This window comes from Oncorhynchus keta, chromosome 22, assembly GCF_023373465.1.
Source record: "Oncorhynchus keta strain PuntledgeMale-10-30-2019 chromosome 22, Oket_V2, whole genome shotgun sequence".
Classification (NCBI taxonomy): Eukaryota; Metazoa; Chordata; class Actinopteri; order Salmoniformes; family Salmonidae; genus Oncorhynchus; species Oncorhynchus keta.
The window spans coordinates 44384792-44401162 of NC_068442.1; the positions used below are offsets into that span (position 1 = coordinate 44384792).

The 16371-nt window shown below is 47.1% G+C and overlaps 1 protein-coding gene across 5 annotated transcripts in view; it reads right to left on the bottom strand.

Annotated features, from left to right (window-relative positions):
* LOC118400683 (obscurin-like) overlaps positions 1-16371 on the bottom strand; it is a 57630-nt gene that overhangs the window by 1236 nt on the left and 40023 nt on the right. For 4 of the 5 annotated variants that reach the window (XM_052475304.1, XM_052475307.1, XM_052475305.1 and 1 more), the window contains 24 exons: positions 12697-12799; positions 12180-12309; positions 11874-12003; positions 9971-10073; positions 9716-9855; positions 9490-9602; positions 8050-8218; positions 7601-7688; positions 7262-7462; positions 6947-7007; positions 6620-6697; positions 6251-6423; positions 6109-6135; positions 5857-6009; positions 5711-5756; positions 5517-5585; positions 3601-5362; positions 3347-3478; positions 3135-3257; positions 2784-2951; positions 2534-2639; positions 2071-2310; positions 1606-1823; positions 1366-1462 (listed from right to left, as the gene is read on the bottom strand). In XM_052475304.1, the coding sequence (XP_052331264.1) occupies positions 1366-1462; positions 1606-1823; positions 2071-2310; positions 2534-2639; positions 2784-2951; positions 3135-3257; positions 3347-3478; positions 3601-5362; positions 5517-5585; positions 5711-5756; positions 5857-6009; positions 6109-6135; positions 6251-6423; positions 6620-6697; positions 6947-7007; positions 7262-7462; positions 7601-7688; positions 8050-8218; positions 9490-9602; positions 9716-9855; positions 9971-10073; positions 11874-12003; positions 12180-12309; positions 12697-12799 (4630 nt within the window). The remainder of the gene's footprint in view (positions 1-1365; positions 1463-1605; positions 1824-2070; positions 2311-2533; positions 2640-2783; positions 2952-3134; positions 3258-3346; positions 3479-3600; positions 5363-5516; positions 5586-5710; positions 5757-5856; positions 6010-6108; positions 6136-6250; positions 6424-6619; positions 6698-6946; positions 7008-7261; positions 7463-7600; positions 7689-8049; positions 8219-9489; positions 9603-9715; positions 9856-9970; positions 10074-11873; positions 12004-12179; positions 12310-12696; positions 12800-16371) is intronic. The other variant, XM_052475306.1, reaches the window with a different exon arrangement.

Genomic DNA, 16371 nt, shown 5'->3' on the forward strand with positions numbered 1-16371 from the left:
TACTATCATACCCCCTTCACCATCTGAATGGCACACATACAGTACCTTGCAAAAGTATTCATCCCCCTTCCTATTGTGTTGCATTACAACCTGTAATTTAAAGGATTTTTATTTGGACTTCACATAATGGACATACACAAAATAGTCCAAATTGGTGAAGTGAAATGTAAAAAATAATAATAATAATAATTGTGCGTGCATATGTATTCACCCCCTTTACTATGAAGCCCCTAAATAAGATCTGCTGAAACCAACTACCTTCAGAAGTCACATAATTAGTAAATAAAGTCCACCTGTGTGCAATCTAAGTGTCCCATGATCTCAGTATATATACACCTGTTCTGAAAAGGCCCCAGAGTCTGCAACACCAGTAAGCAAGAGGCACCACCAAGCAAGTGGCACCATGAAGACCAAGGAGCTCTACAAACTGGTCAGAGACAAAGTTGTGGAGAAGTAAAGATCAGGGTTGGGTTATAAAATAATATACAAAATTTGGAACATCCCCCAGAGCACCATTAAATCCATTATTTAAACAAATTGAAAGAATATGGCACCACAACAAACCTGCCAAGAGGGCCGCCCACCAAAACTCACAGACCAGGCAAGGAGAGCATTAATCAGAGGCAACAAAGAGACCAAAGATAACCTTGAAGGAGCTGTAAAGCTCCACAGCAGAGATTGGAGTATCTGTCCATAGAACCACTTTAAGCAGTACACTCCACAGAGCTGGGCTTTACGGAAGCTTTACGGAAAAGCTATTGCTTAAAGAAAATAATTGCTCTACACCAGCAGAACCCATCCAACTTGAAGGAGCTGGAGCAGTTTTGCCTTGAAGAATGGGCAAAAATCCCAGTGGCTAGATGTGCCAAGCTTACGAGACATATCCCAAGAGACTTGCAGCTGTAATTGCTGCAAAAGGTGGCTCTACAAAGTATTGAGTTTGGGGGGGTGAATAGTTACGCTCAAGTTTTGTATTTTTGTTTACTATCTATTTTTATTCAAGGTTGTAAGGCAACAAAATAGGGAAAATGCCAAGGGGGTGAATACTTTCCCCAGCCACTGTACACAATACATGTCTCAATTATCTAAAGGCTTAAAAATCCTCCTTTAACCTGTCTCTTCCCATGTATCTACACCGATTGAAGTGGATTTAACAAGTGACATCAATAACAGATCATAGCTTTCACCTGGATTCACTTTGTCGGTCTATGTCATGTAAAGCACGGGTGTTTTTCATGTTTTGCATACTCAGTGTTTTGTATATAGGTTCAAACTGACGCATCCTGGGCAATCAGGGCTCTAAACATTCAGAGAAGTGTAATTATTGCTAAATGAATTAATCCTCATGTGTCTTTCTATACTTACATTATAAAAGCTAACACCCCAATAGCCCAGATGTCAGTCTCAGGTCCGACTCCTTGTCCGTCAAGGATTTCCGGAGCTTTAGGAAGGACAATGTAAACTGACAAAACATGATAGAGAGAACATTCTTCATAAGAGTTTTACATTAAATAACGTTTCCAGAAGTACATGCCAGTTAATATATAGTTTTGTTCAACACGTCATCCTTCCTGGTAATCGTCCCAAGTCATCCTCTTGCTGTACCTTTCTCTTGTCCCTGAATATGCTCTATGTTGAGTGTCTGTCCGGGCGTGAAGGACTGAGCGGAGCCCAGGTCTACGATCTTCAGCATGTTGCAGTCCGTCACCAGCATGTTGTCTGACTTGAGGTCCAAGTGGACAACGCGATGGCCGTGCAGGTAGTCCACGGCACTCAGGATCTGAGCCAGCAACTCTGCTACATGGAGCTCAGAATACAGGTCTCTGTTTGGGGGAAGGAGGGAGGGTGGGAGGGACGGAGGGAGGGAGGTGAAGTATAGTCCCTTTTTGTTTATATAAAACCCATATTCTGCATGTGGTTTTCACTAACCACCATTCATACTCTGTAAGATGCAAGTCCCCTTAGCCAGCTAACACTACAAACCAACACACACACCACCCCCAAACACTACTAAGTAATGTTGTAATGTAAAGCAGGCAGCGATCATATTCAATGGTGTGTCTGTCTGACCTCTCAGCCAGGTTGTAGAGCAGCTCTCTGCCGGCACACAGCTCTTGGATGAGCACCAGGTAGTAAGGGGTTATGTACGCTGTGTGCAGCTGCACCAGGTTGGGGTGGTTGAGCCTCTTCAGCAGCTGGTACTCTCTGAGCACCAGCTGTCTCTTCTCTGGCCTGCAGGGGGTGATCTTGGCAGCAAACAGCTGCTGGCTCTGGCTGTCCTGACACTGGGTCACCACGCTGAAACGGCCCCTGATACGGACAAAATGTTGCAAGTAGTGGTGAGAGACATTGCACACACATCTGTCTAGGCTACTTGCAGGCATGAAGTAAAGATGTGTCATAACTTTTAGAAAAATATGTGTATGCTGTTGTGCAAGGGTTTACATTTTAATTTAGATATGCTAAATTAGTACACATTCACGTCGTCCATAAGAAACTGCAACTTTCCTAACCCGGTATAGATATTCAGTACCTGTTGATCTCCGAGTGGAAGCTGTAGGTCTTGTGGCTAGGTTGACCTCCTGACCTACTGCCCTTTGAACCTGGGGACTCTGTCTGGATGAGGGGAATGTGGGTCTCTGTAGTTCAAAGGAGAAGTATTATGTCTGGCCACACACTCAACAAGGGAGAGGGAGCACTAAAACAGAACATCAAAGACTTTCACCAATAAACATATACATTTACATAAGGAAATCAAAATTCTATATTTAGAATTGTCTTGCCTTCAGGATGGGTTGCCATAACAACAGGTGGAGAAGGGTCACTAAAAGGTCCTGTGCCTGTCTTGATGATGCAGCCAACCCTGAACACGTACCCTGCTCCTCTGGGTAAGTCCTTCACCACGTAGCAACTGTCTGTCACCTCCTCCGACAGGAGCTTCCACTCCACACCTGTAGCAGCACAGAGTAAGGACGTATGTTGAGATCGTCATCACCAGTTGCCCACTCCAGTAGATAGTGTTGTTAACAAGACAAACTTGTTAAGTTTAGCGTAGCTTCACTTCACCTGGACATATCCATTTATGTACAAAAGTGAAATATTCTGTGTGATCTGTAAGCAGTGTTTTTTTTTACCATCTGTGCTGTACTGAACACCGTAAACCACTGGGTCGCTGGACTGCATTGGTCTCCATACCAGCAGAAATCCACCTGCCTCCAACTGGTGCACATCCGGCCTGGTGGGGCGGATAGGCATTTCTGGAGAGAAAACAGAAAGACACATTTAGAATTGCAGAGAGACAGTATCCTGCTGAATAGATTGTAAATTGAGTCTATATATACTTGACCTTTGTTCTTTTTGAATGCAGGTATTTTGGGTATTTTGAAGGAGAAGAACTTGGATTTCTTTTTTGGGCTCTCCAAGCCAGGGCTTGCCTCTTGCTCAGGCGGAACAGGATATGAACCCTTTACAATCGGCCCTGCATCACACCAAGATACATAAAGATTCAGATTCATCAGAACTAACTGAAAAAAGGTTTCCACCTCATGAGAGAGATCTCATTCTAAAAAGTGTACTAAACAAAATTGTACGGTAGCTCACCTCCCTTCGTTAAGTCCTCCTTGCTGGACGATTTAGTGAACAGCTTGGTGAGGCTAGAGGCTGATGCCCTCATCTTTTTCTTTAGTGACATGGTGGGGGTTTGGGGCTCCAATTCCCCTAGTGTGGGTCCCTGCTCCGCGCCCTCCAATTGGGAGTAGGAATGCCCTGCCCAGGACTGCCTGCGGAACAGATTCATTAACCCAACTTTGGGTGACATCCTAGGAGACTTCCCCGTGGGCGGTTTGGCCTCGAGGGCCGGTGTGGACGCATGCCTCTGGAGTCGTGCCTTTGTGTCTCTGGCCCTTGGGGGCCTCTCTGGGGCCTTGATGGACAGACTGGGACTGGGTTTCACCGGCAGGACCTTCCTCTCTACCGCACCCTTATTTCTGTCCGTTGGGTTCTGGTTGGGGTGTGTTGTCCTTCTCGGTGGGATCTGAATTTGGCCTCTCTGGCGCTGGGGCTCCTGCTCAGCATCCTCAACCTCAGATACCTGGAGCAGGGAGCAGGGGGACGGGGTGATCAGGGGCTCCTCCTGGTCATCATACTCATCCCCTGCTCTCCCTCCATGTGTGGCAAAAGGGTGTCCGTGGGACATATCATCACAGGAGCCCAGCCTGCTGGAGGCCTCAGAGCCATGCTCGAGGATGAAGGACTCAGCCAGGGAGCCCTGCGAGCCAGCCAAGTTCTCCACTTCCTCCTCCCCTGGTCTCCCCTGCTCTGGCATAGGGCTCTTTTCTTGACCAGCATGGGGCAATTTTGCACCCCGTTTCTGAAGCTTGGCTATAAGCTGTGCGGGAGCCACTGCCACTGAACCTCTTCTACCTTTGATCTGGGGAGGGGCAACGACTAAGCTCTTATCCTCCTCTTCATCAGTGAAATCCTCCTTAAGACTCAAAGCACCTTCCTCTTCACTGCGTTTGGCGGATCCTGGTGAGCGTCGGGAGTAGTCGTCCAACGACCTGCTCCTCCTGTGCGGGGGTGCATTGTGCGAGAGGCCGAGCCCGCTGTCGAAGGAGCAAGACTTGAGCATGGACGACTGCAAAGACCCTCGCCTTTGCCCGTGATTGGTATCTCCCTCGTCCTCCATGTACTCAATGAGCGGCTCGTTAAGGCGGCTAGAGAGGCTGCTGCGGTGCGGTTTGCGGCCCCTCTCCTGTTTTTTGGCCTGGAACTTGTCCCTGAGGGTCATGTGGCGGGCGGACATGGGCGAGAGCTGCGCGGAGTTGTCATAGAAGGTGCTGTGGATCAGGCTGCTCCTGGCGATGCGCCCTCCTTCACTCCCGGAAATGGAGCTGTCATCACCCTCGGAGAAGTACAAGGATGGGCTGCTGTCTCGGCTGACCCTCCTTTCCCTCTGGGGGGTTGGCTGCCTGGAGGTGTCCGAGGACCTTACGGACTGCCTGCTTATGCTCCTTTCTAGCATGATACTCTGTCCTCCCATCTCCTCTTCCTCCATGATCCTCTCCTCCTCCTCTTCGTCCAATTTAAGCTTGGCGAAGGGCTCAGGGATCCTGGCTCTCTCCATGAGGAGATCGAAGTCTTCCTCCTCCTCATCTTCATCCTCCTCTGTGGTGGTGCAGTGGTGGAAGAAGTCCCAGGCGTCGGCCTCGTCGTACTCCGAGGAGGAGCCGCTGCTCATTGAGGTGCTGCTGGGCTCGTGGGGGTCCCGCGGGGCTGTGACAGAGGTCTCCCGAGGAGGGGCATCGAGCAGCTCTGGGATGGACCTCAGGGTGAGGACAGAGCCCAGGCAGGTCAGAGAACGCTGGGTTGCGAGGGGAGATAACGCAGGTGAAAGAGAAGACAGCACAGTCATACAAAGCTGTCAAGAGACAGTTAAGTAAACACTGGATATACTGCATAAAGAGAGAGATGAGACAAGACTGCACTGGACAGAGTTGAAAGTCTCATTACTGTACCTGCCATTTCCTCCTTGAGATAAAGACTTTCAAAGCCCTTGTGTTGATGACATCAGTTTCATCCTCGCTCTGACAGTGTAATCAAAATGACAGAATGTATTAGGCAAGAGTAATTGTTTTTCCTCCATTTATTTCATTCGTCTCCGTCAACCCTGGCTGAGACATACCAGTAAATAAAATGGTATAACTCTTACTTGGAACCATTCATGCCCCAGACACTCAAATGCAGTTGGTCGCTTTCTGAAGAGAGAACAAATCATTTAGAGTTATATCCATATGATATATTTTTGCGGCGAGGGTAGGAGGGATCTTTATTCATTTCAATGGTGGTGTATCTTACTCTGGGTCTGGCTGCAGGACCATACGGAGGAAGTCCTGGGCCTCTGTGCTCCTGTAGATGAGGTCAGGTGCGTCCCAGTTCAGTGTCCCCTCCCCCACCTTCAGCAGAGTGGCCCGGTCCGTCTCCCCCACAAATGGACAGCGGCACATCAGACTGCCAGGACACAGCATGATTTCACCGGTCAACGCTCACTCGCATTACAGGTATGATGACAATCTAATATATAATATCAAACCTCAAATCAGTACTTACCATAAATACGCCACAACACCAATGGACCTAACAAAGAGAAGACATTTCTGTAGTGATAAATCATCACATTGTACCTTCACATGACAGGAATGTCACAAACAGTAGCATAGATGTACTGAAACAGAGAGTACATTTAGCTTACCAGATGTCACTTGCCATAGTGACAGGGTCTTGATGTATGATCTCAGGTGCTACAAACTCTGGAGTGCCAAACTGGCTATACTGGTGTCTGGAAGTGTCCATCTCTTGACAGAAGCCAAAGTCACAGATCTTGATCTCCTCTCTGGGTGGAAACACCATTAGGATATTGTCCGGCTGTGTGAATTACAGACAGTGGGTGAGGGAACAGAGTAGTAGAATTAATAAAGCCTGTTCTATTCATTCTATTTCTATGTGAGGGAATTGATCATGTCATGTGAATGACCATTCTGAATTGTTTCAATGCACACAAAACTAAATGTATGTATTAAGAATCAAATGCTTTATGAATATGGATGTAGGAAGAGCTTACTTTGATGTCCAGATGAAGAATGTTCATGCTGTGGATGTGACCAACTCCCTCCAGGATTTGCTGAACGTACATCTGCACCTGGTACATCATACGGGCAGGTTGTAAGCATTCGGACAAAACAGGTCCAACAATGTTGTGTTTTACATAATTTAGCAGACGCTCTTATCCAGAGCAATTAGGGTTAAGTGCCTTGCTCAAGGGCACATCAGCATATTTTTCACCTAGTCAGCTCAGGGATTCAAATCCGTCACTTTTCGGTTACCAGCCTGCACCCTTAACCGCTAGGCTACCTGCCGCCCTTCACAGAGTAGAGATGTAATGTTTTACCTCTATCTCACTGACCGATCCCTTCAACAGCAGATGATCAAGAAGACCATAAGAAGAGCAGCTATAGATGGTATTAAGGAGAATATACAGTGTTATACATTGATCAAATTGAGCACAAATTTGTTTTTTTTGTTGTCCTCATGTTCCATTTCCTACTCCAGGTTTGACGTTTTATTTATTCGCACCAAAGAAAAGATGTGAAAGACAAAATAGCACCGATTTTTTTTTAAAACTCACAAACACGGTGTGCAGGTGAAGTATGTTTTATTATTTACATTTCCACTCTTCATCAGAGGACTGTATGTGGAAGGATACGCTTCAGTGACCAGGACCAGGGTCCTGCGTGTAGAGAAGAAGTCCAGCAGACAGGACACCCTGGGGTGAGCCAACCGGGAGAGCAGGTCTCTCTCCTGGAAGGCCCTGGTCCTCGTACTGCTCCTCAGGGGCAGGAACTTGGCGGCAAAGCCCTCGCCAGTCCTCCTGTGGGTAACCCGCTTCACCACCCCATATGTGCCTCTACAGACACAGGGAGAAGACAAAGGACGGAAGACATTTTAGATAATTGGGACACAGCTAAAGGGAGCGTAAATCTCCACAGTTGCAGATTGACTGCAGACTTGGTAAATAGGATACCCCAAACAGGTCAGTATTTACCTCCCTATCTCCTCATGGACGTCATACACAGAGAGCAGCTTCCTCCTCTTCCCAAGCTCCACCTCTCTCTCCTGCGACTCCAGTGGACCTGCAGAGAAGAGGACCATGGCCATGCAATCACAGGTCGTCCAGACAGAGAATATCATGTATGTGGAGTTAAGTTGGTTTCAGATAAGGATGCACACCTTCCAAACATATTGTGGTAAAACTGCCGAAGGTTTGGCATCAGCTAGCTTGAATGAATGTAACAATAAGGACAGTGAACAGAAAGACGTACCCCACTGGGCACAGACATAAATTCAACATCTATTCCACGTTGGTTCAACGTAATTTCATTGATTCAACCAGTGTGTACTCAGTGGGATGACTCTAGCAAAAAGGTGTGCACTACTGTAGAAGGGAAAAGGGAATAATTTGCGAAACTGCGTATGTGTGTCCTGAGGCCTCACCCTCCTCCACTGTGAGCTGAGCCTGACAGGATGTGTGTCCGGAGTCGTTATAGGCCCAGCAGGTGTAGATGCCACCATCCTCGCTCTCCGGGTACAGCACAGTCAGAGAGCAGCGGGCACCATTCTGGAGCACCTCCACATTCTCATTGGCCAACAGCTCCTCTCCATCCTCCAATCATATAAGAGTGACACAGTAATAAGGTACAGCTTCTAAGACAACACAGGGGGTCTCAGACTCCCGACAGTAGAGGAGGATACCAAATATTACAAAGGCAACAGAATCCATATATACTGAACAAAAATCCAAACGCAACATGTAAAGCAGGACTATCCAACCCTGTTCCTGGAGAGCTATCATCCTGTAGGTTTTCACTCCAACCCTCATCTAGCGCACCTGATTCTAATAATTGGCTACTTGAAAAGCTAAATCAGGTTGGTTTACAACTGGGGTTGGAGTGAAAATCTACAGGAGGGTAGCTCTGCAGCAACATGGTTGGACAGCCCTGATGTAAAGTGTTGGTCCCATGTTTCATGAGCTGAAATAAAAGATACATTCGCACAAAAAGCATATTTCTCTCAAATGTTGTACACAAATTAGTTTACAACCCCATTATTTGAACATTTCTCATTTGCCAAGATAATCCATCCACCTGACAGGTATGGCATATCAAGAAGCTGATTAAACAGCATGATCATTACACAGATGCACCTTGTGCTGGGGACAACAAAGGCCACTCTAAAATGTAAAGTTCTGTCACACAATACAATGTCTGAAATTTTGAGGGAGTGTGCAATTGGCATGCTGACTGCACAAATGTTCACCAGAGCTGTTGCCAGGGAATTGAATGTTCATGTCTCTACCATAAGCAGCCTCCAGTGTTGTTTTAGAGAAATTGGCGGTATGTCCAACCAGCCTCACAACCGCATCCGCAGACCACGTGTAACGACACCAGCCCTAGGACCTCCACATCCATCAGATTGTCTGAGACCAGCCACCTGGACAGCTCATGAAACTGAGAAGTATTTATGTCTGTAATAAAAACCTTTTGTCTGGAAAAACTAATTCTGATTGGCTGGGCCTGGCTCTCCAGTGGGTGGGCCTGGCTCCAAAATGGGTGGGCCTATGCCCTCCCAAGCCCAACCATGGCTGTGCCGCTGCCAAGTCATGTGAAATCCATAGATTAGTGCCGAATTAATTTATTTCAATTGACTGATTCCCTTATATGAACTGTAAGTCAGTGAAATCATTGAAATTGTTCCATGTTGGGTTTATATTTTTGTTCAGTATAGATTACTGCTCATTTGATAAGTGTCAGATATGCTGAAGTGATATGGCGCATGTCATATCATAATAAAGGTTAGTATAAAGTTATTTATAACAGTGAATCAGTTGATGGTGGTCTTAGATTGAGAAGGCACATCGGTTTGAAGCTTCCCTACCTTGTACCACTGAATCTCGGGGGTTGGCCTTCCTGTGATGATGATGGTGAAGGTAGCTGATTGGCCAGACTCCACACATAGGTCCTCTGCCGGCACCTGAGTGGAGGGAGGAGCTGAGGAAAAAGGAAGTTAAGTAATTCCGTGAGATTATTCAAGTTTTAGGAACAGTGGCCACTTCAAAAACAAAAACAATGAACTACAGTGTGAGTGTGCACAGTACAAGTACCTGTTGGCATTTCCTGTATGGTCTCAGGGAGATAAAGTTCCTCCTCAACCTCTGGTCTTTCCTCAAGATCATTGGGGAACTGGGGCACCTCCACGTGGCCTCTGGTGGTGGGGTCCCTTTCCTCTGGACCACCCTCAGCTCTGTAGAGAAAATATTGTGATAAAATATAGAGACTGTACATATATTTGGATAGAGAGAGAGACGGTGCAGTAGTATGACAATGTACAGTATCACAGTTCTGGCTGGTAGACTCACGGCTTAGCATATCCAGGCTGGAAGAGCATTTTGACGATAGATGTGGGGCTGAAATCTGTCTGAAGCCATTGCTTCACCATGGCAGTGGACCAGCCATCTGAGTCTGGAGGAAGCACAATTGCATCACTCACAGACTGATGTCCTTGGGTTCTCTTAGAGTCTTAGAATCCAAAATCATGACTTAATATTAGCTGGCCTTTAAGTTTAATGTATTTTTTGAAGCCATGCCAACTTCTGACTGAGGCGAAGCGTGTCGAGGCATTAACAACTGTCTATTTAAAAATATAGAATGTGAAAAATATGATAAAAGCAAATATTAGGAACATACAGTAAGTACCCTTACCTCCAGACTCACATAAGCATAATAACCAGTGCACGTCTTACCTCCAGACTTGACGGACACCCAATAGTTTGTAAATCAGCCCATGAACAGGAAGACATGGGGGGGAGGGGCATAAGGAGTGCCTAATGCCCAGCACATGACCATCTTGTATGGGTAGGAGTGGAGAGTTAGCTGAGCATGCATTGGAGAGGAGAGAGGAGGACCCATCCACATGCACTGGGTCCATGATACTGGGAACATGATAAGACTTACATGATGAAGGCTCTGTGAGGTACTTCCTGCTCAGGGGAATACAGAGGAAGTGGGATGGAGAGCAGGGTTACAGAGAATGGATGGAGTCACATGATCAATTGGTGTCCAAAAGTCTAAAGGAAAACTACTTAGAGGTGAAATCATAGCTCATGAAGGAAAGAAATTTATACATACTGCAATGCCAGTGATCTGTCATATGTATTTAAACAAATGGACTAATTGAATGTACTTGGTGACTTAAGTCTGTTAACTGTGTTTGATATGGATTAAATGTAAGTAGGTCCTGATATGGACTCTGAGGGGGGTTACCCAGGCTCAGATTAAGCCTAGTCATGGACTAAAAAGCAAGATCAATGGAGAATCTTCATTGAAAGTGCATTTCAGTCTTGGACCAGGCTTAATATGTGTCTAGTAAACACTTCTAGATGTAAATGAGCTATGGCCCCTTCTTTCTCCTGTTTGGAAAAGCTTTTTGGAAATCCACCAAGATCAGTCAAATGGGGACAATGACCCAGTCCGTTCCAATACTATTCATTTCTGAAAGATGGAAACATGATGAAAACACAAACCAAAACATCCAATACTAAAGTGTATCAATGTCTTTCATGAATATGTACAACTACAAATGATATCTATGTTGATTGCTAATGTAGGTGACTGGAAGTGTTTATGGTTTCAAGGGTGTTTGGAAGGACATGGAAGAGAAAGTGTAACCTAGGTAATGAGACAATCCAAATTGAAAATGAGGAATGGCAATGATGACTGACAGTGTGAAAACAGAGATAAAGTGAAGTGGTTTGAGGTAAATTGAAGTGAGGTGAAACTAAGGAATAACCATGGCATGTGCTTTCCTAATCCCTCGTCAGTTAACACTACATTTATATTGTCCACAGAATAAAACTGGGATAACACAATACTTATCCTTGTCTCTCATGAGAAATCAGTAAGAGTTGGACCTTGGGGATCTTTATCCTATATTATAAACTAGGGTGGTTCTAACTCTGAATGCTGATTGGCTGACAACCATGGTATATCAGACCGTATACCACGGGTATGACAAAACATTTATTTTTACTGCCCTAATTACATTGGTAACCAGTTTAACCAATAAGGCACCTCGGTGGTTTGTACTATATGGCCAATATACCACAGCTATGTACAGTCCTTAGCAGTGATATACTGGCCATATATCACACCTCCTTGGGCCTTATTGCTTAAATATATTACTGTCATCCTATTAACCATGTCTTATAGTGTAGACAGCCTTCTTCTCAAAACCTGCTTCCTTACTCCCAGGTGGACATTTACCTTGATTGGGTGGAACTCTCCTACCGTTGGTCAAGAGGACCTGTGGTTGGTCAGGTTCACTGTCAATCACTTGTGTGAAGGCGGCGCACAGCTCTGCTTTACTCTTGGCACTACCCAACTGGTTCCACAGCTGAAACATAACAAGAGTTCACATTTTAAATTCACTTCTTTATAAGAGTGTTCAAAAGCTCCTAGGGTGCATTGCTATGAAGAAAATCACCAGTATATTGCACCTTAATGTTATACCTACATGTTAGGAAGAAGCATTACAAATGTACATAAAGGGGTTTCATACAATACGCATACCTCACACTCATACCGTCCCAGGTCTGTCTCTCCAGGGTTCATTATGGTGAGAGTGAGGATCCCACTGCGGGCGTCACTCTCTATGTGGTACTTCCTCTGGTCTGACAGCTCTCTGGCATCCTTAAACCACCTGCCCCCAGAACATGCCAGGGCACACAACCAAATAACAACATGTGGGTGGATCTCAATGGGAATCTTAATAAGTATGGTTCAAACTTTGAATCCTGGGAGCCCATGTTCTCATGACATAGTATGGGAATACTGAGTACAGATGTAGGATCTTAATTTGAGCCAGTTTGCTAAACAGGAAAATAGGAAATGTGAATTATTTCATGGATTTTAATTACTGGACATTTTTGTGAGGGGAAATAGAGTCGGACATTTCAAAGTGGAAATTACAAACTTCAGAAGCCTTTTTAAACCTCAAATACATTTAAAGTTGTAAAATTGTCCTGCAACACGGTGATCAAATTAAGATCCTGCATCTGTAAACCCAGTGCAGTTTACTGTACCATACCTGACTCGGGGTAGAGGTGTGCTGTGCGTGGAGCAGGTAAACTGAACTTCCTCTCCCTCCATCAGACATGCACTCTGCAGCCTAGTAATGAACCTGGGAGGTGCTGTTGGACAAGAGGAAATGAGTTAATTCACTCTATGCATTACGAATGATCTTTGCACAATAGGACATGGAGTATACCGTAACATGTTGGATAACAAAATCATATGTATACGATTTGTGTATTTCAGTGTATTTAAGCTCTAATCTTCATCAGCATGTAATTTGTGCATGAGGTAGGCTGAATCATAGAATTAGGAATTAGAATACACTAATACATTTAATAATAAATAGTACATCGTCATTTAGTAGGATCTCTATGGACCGAGTGCTCTGTCAGTCCTGATTGTGGGTGCTGAGTTCAGCACCGAAGCGACTGCAATTGACTGTTGACTCACTGTCACGTCTACTCCTGCTCCTCCCCTCCCCTTCGGCGCACGTTGTCGCAGGAATAGTAACCACCGGTCCTGGGAATCATCTTATGTTAGTGTTGTGTTCTTGGCTTTGTTGTTTTATTAAAATTGTTCACCTGCTTCCGACTTACCGCCCCATCATTACAGAATACCAACTCAATATACGGAAGCAGCAGGACAACCGGACAACTCCCAGGTGATTGATGAACAAGGTGACCTTCTTCGCCAACACTATGTTCAACTGGGGACGGCCATGGAAGATGTTCTCCGCGGTCTACAACGTCTCAACAGCGGAGGATATTCTAGAGCCAGTCTACCCAACGAGTCAGCGGAGGATATTCTAGAGCCAGGCTACCCAACGAGTCAGCGGAGGATATTCTAGAGCCTTTCCGCGGCAGAACGACGTAGACGGATACAGCTGGGGCTCTGTCTGTACTGTGGCCAGGGAGGGCAGAAGTGCCAGCGGTGTCCAATACTTTAGAATCCAGGATCCACTAGAGCAGAGGGACGGTCATGTGATGTTACATCCCCTGGACCACGAGTGAGTATTCCATCTACTGCTCTTCCTGTTAAACTATTTTTAGTACCCATCAATCTGGCTGACTGTCTCTCATGCCCTGTGAATTCCGGCGCGGCGGGGAACTTTATGGATCAGACACTTGCCTCCTCTCTCAATATTACTACCTATCTGCTCTCCTCTACTTTTCTGGTTCAAGGTCTTGACTGTCGGCCTCTAGGATCCGGAACCATCACACACATCACCCAACCACTCACCCTCACCACCCTCACCAGTCCAATCAGCAGGAGAATATCACCTTCCTCACCAGTGCACCAGTTCCAAGATCATCCTCGGCCTCCCTTCAACGCCATAACCCCACCATTTCATGGTCGAGGATGAGAATCAGACTGGTCACCTGAATGCCGGAGGACCTGCTTCCCATCCTCACAAGTCAACGTTCCTGTGGTCTGGGACATAGATGTGGAGATCTGCCATGCTCTGTAGATGGAGCCCGCACCCCTGAACTGTCCTCCTGTGCACATCTACATTCCCACAGTGATACAGGATCGGCTGCTAACCTGGGCGCACACAGCGGTTGTCGCTGGACATCCAGGTATTTCTCGCACCATCCACTCCATTGCTAAGAAATACTGGTGGCCTACCTTGGCACAGGGTGTCACTCGTTATGTCAAGTCCTGTTCTGTGTGTGCCCAAACCAAGTCTCATCGGAATGCTACAACAGGGAAGCTCCAACCACTTCCTGTGCCTCAGTGACCGTTGTCTCATCTATCCAATGACTTTGTAACCGATCTCCCTCTGATGGTTTCACCACCATTCTGGTGGTAGTGGATAGATTTTCTAAGTCACGTCGGTTAATTCCCCTTCTTGGTCTCCCCACAGTTCTTCAGGTCGCTGAGACACTCTTCCAGCAGGTCTTCCGATATTATGGCCTTCCGGAGAACATTGTCTCCGACCGTGGCCCCCAATTCATATTGGAGTATGGAGGGCCTTCATGGAGAAGCTCGGGGTCACTGTCAGCTTCTCTTCCAGGTACCGGCCTCAGTCCAACGAGCAGGTGGAGAGGATGATCCAGGAGCTGGGGAGGTTCCTGAGGAGTCACTGTCTGGACCGGCAGGGTGAGTGGGCACGATTTCTTCCATGGGCAGAGTATGCCCAGAATTTGCTGCGTCACTCCTCCACTGAGTTGACTTCTTTCCAGTGTGTTCTGGGTTTTCAACCGGCCCTGGCTCCGTGGACTCTGGGCCAGACCGAGGCCCCTGCGGTTGATGAGTGGTTCCGGTGAGCATAAGTGTCGAGCGACGCTCACTTGAGACTCAAGCGCACCGTCCATCGTAAAAATCAACAACAGGCAGACCACCACTGCAGTGAGACCTCTGTGTTCCACCCTGGGGATCGCGTCTGGCTCTCTACCAGTAACCTCCCACTCCGCCTGCCCTGCAAGAAACTGAGGCCCCAGTTTGTGGGGCCATTCAAGGTTCTCTGGAGGGTCAGCGAGGTGACAAATAGGTTACAACTGCCTAGTCACTACCGTATCTCACCCTCGTTTCATGTTTCCCTTCTCAGGTCGGAGGTTCCTGGTCCCCTAGCTGATGCTGTCCCCCTGACCCCCGGATGTCGAGGACATGGACTCCCGGCATCGTGGGGGGTCGGATCCAGTATTTGGTGGAATGGGAGGGGTATGGCCCTGAGGAGCGGTGTTAGGTTCTGGTGGAGGACATTCTGGATCCCAACTTCCCGACTTCCAACTTCGCCACCCGGATCGACTCGCTCCTCGTCCCCAGGGTCGTCGTCCTGTGGCAGGAGCCGCACGTCAGAAGGGGTGGTACTGTCCCGTCTGCTCCTCCCCTCCAGTCCACGACGTCGCTGGAATACTAACCATTGATCCTGGGAATCATCGTTGTGATTCCGGTAGCCTCTGGAACTGCCGATCTGCGGCCAACAAGGCAGAGTTCATCTCAGCCTATGCCTCCCTCCAGTCCCTCGACTTCTTGGCACTGACGGAAACATGGATCACCACAGACAACACTGCTACTCCTACTGCTCTCTCTTCGTCCGCCCACGTGTTCTCGCACACCCCGAGAGCTTCTGGTCAGCGGGGTGGTGGCACCGGGATCCTCATCTCTCCCAAGTGGTCATTCTCTCTTTCTCCCCTTACCCATCTGTCTATCGCCTCCTTTGAATTCCATGCTGTCACAGTTACCAGCCCTTTCAAGCTTAACATCCTTATCATTTATCGCCCTCCAGGTTCCCTCGGAGAGTTCATCAATGAGCTTGATACCTTGATAAGCTCCTTTCCTGAGGACGGCTCACCTCTCACAGTGCTGGGCGACTTTAACCTCCCCACGTCTACCTTTGACTCATTCCTCTCTGCCTCCTTCTTTCCACTCCTCTCCTCTTTTGACCTCACCCTCTCACCTTCCCCCTACTCACAAGGCAGGCAATACGCTCGACCTCATCTTTACTAGATGCTGTTCTTCCACTAACCTCATTGCAACTCCCCTCCAAGTCTCCGACCACTACCTTGTATCCTTTTCCCTCTCGCTCTCATCTAACACCTCCCACACTGCCCCTACTCGGATGGTATCGCGCCGTCCCAACCTTCGCTCTCTCTCCCCCGCTACTCTCTCCTCTTCCATCCTATCATCTCTTCCCTCTGCTCAAACCTTCTCCAACCTATCTCCTGATTCTGCCTCCTCAACCCTC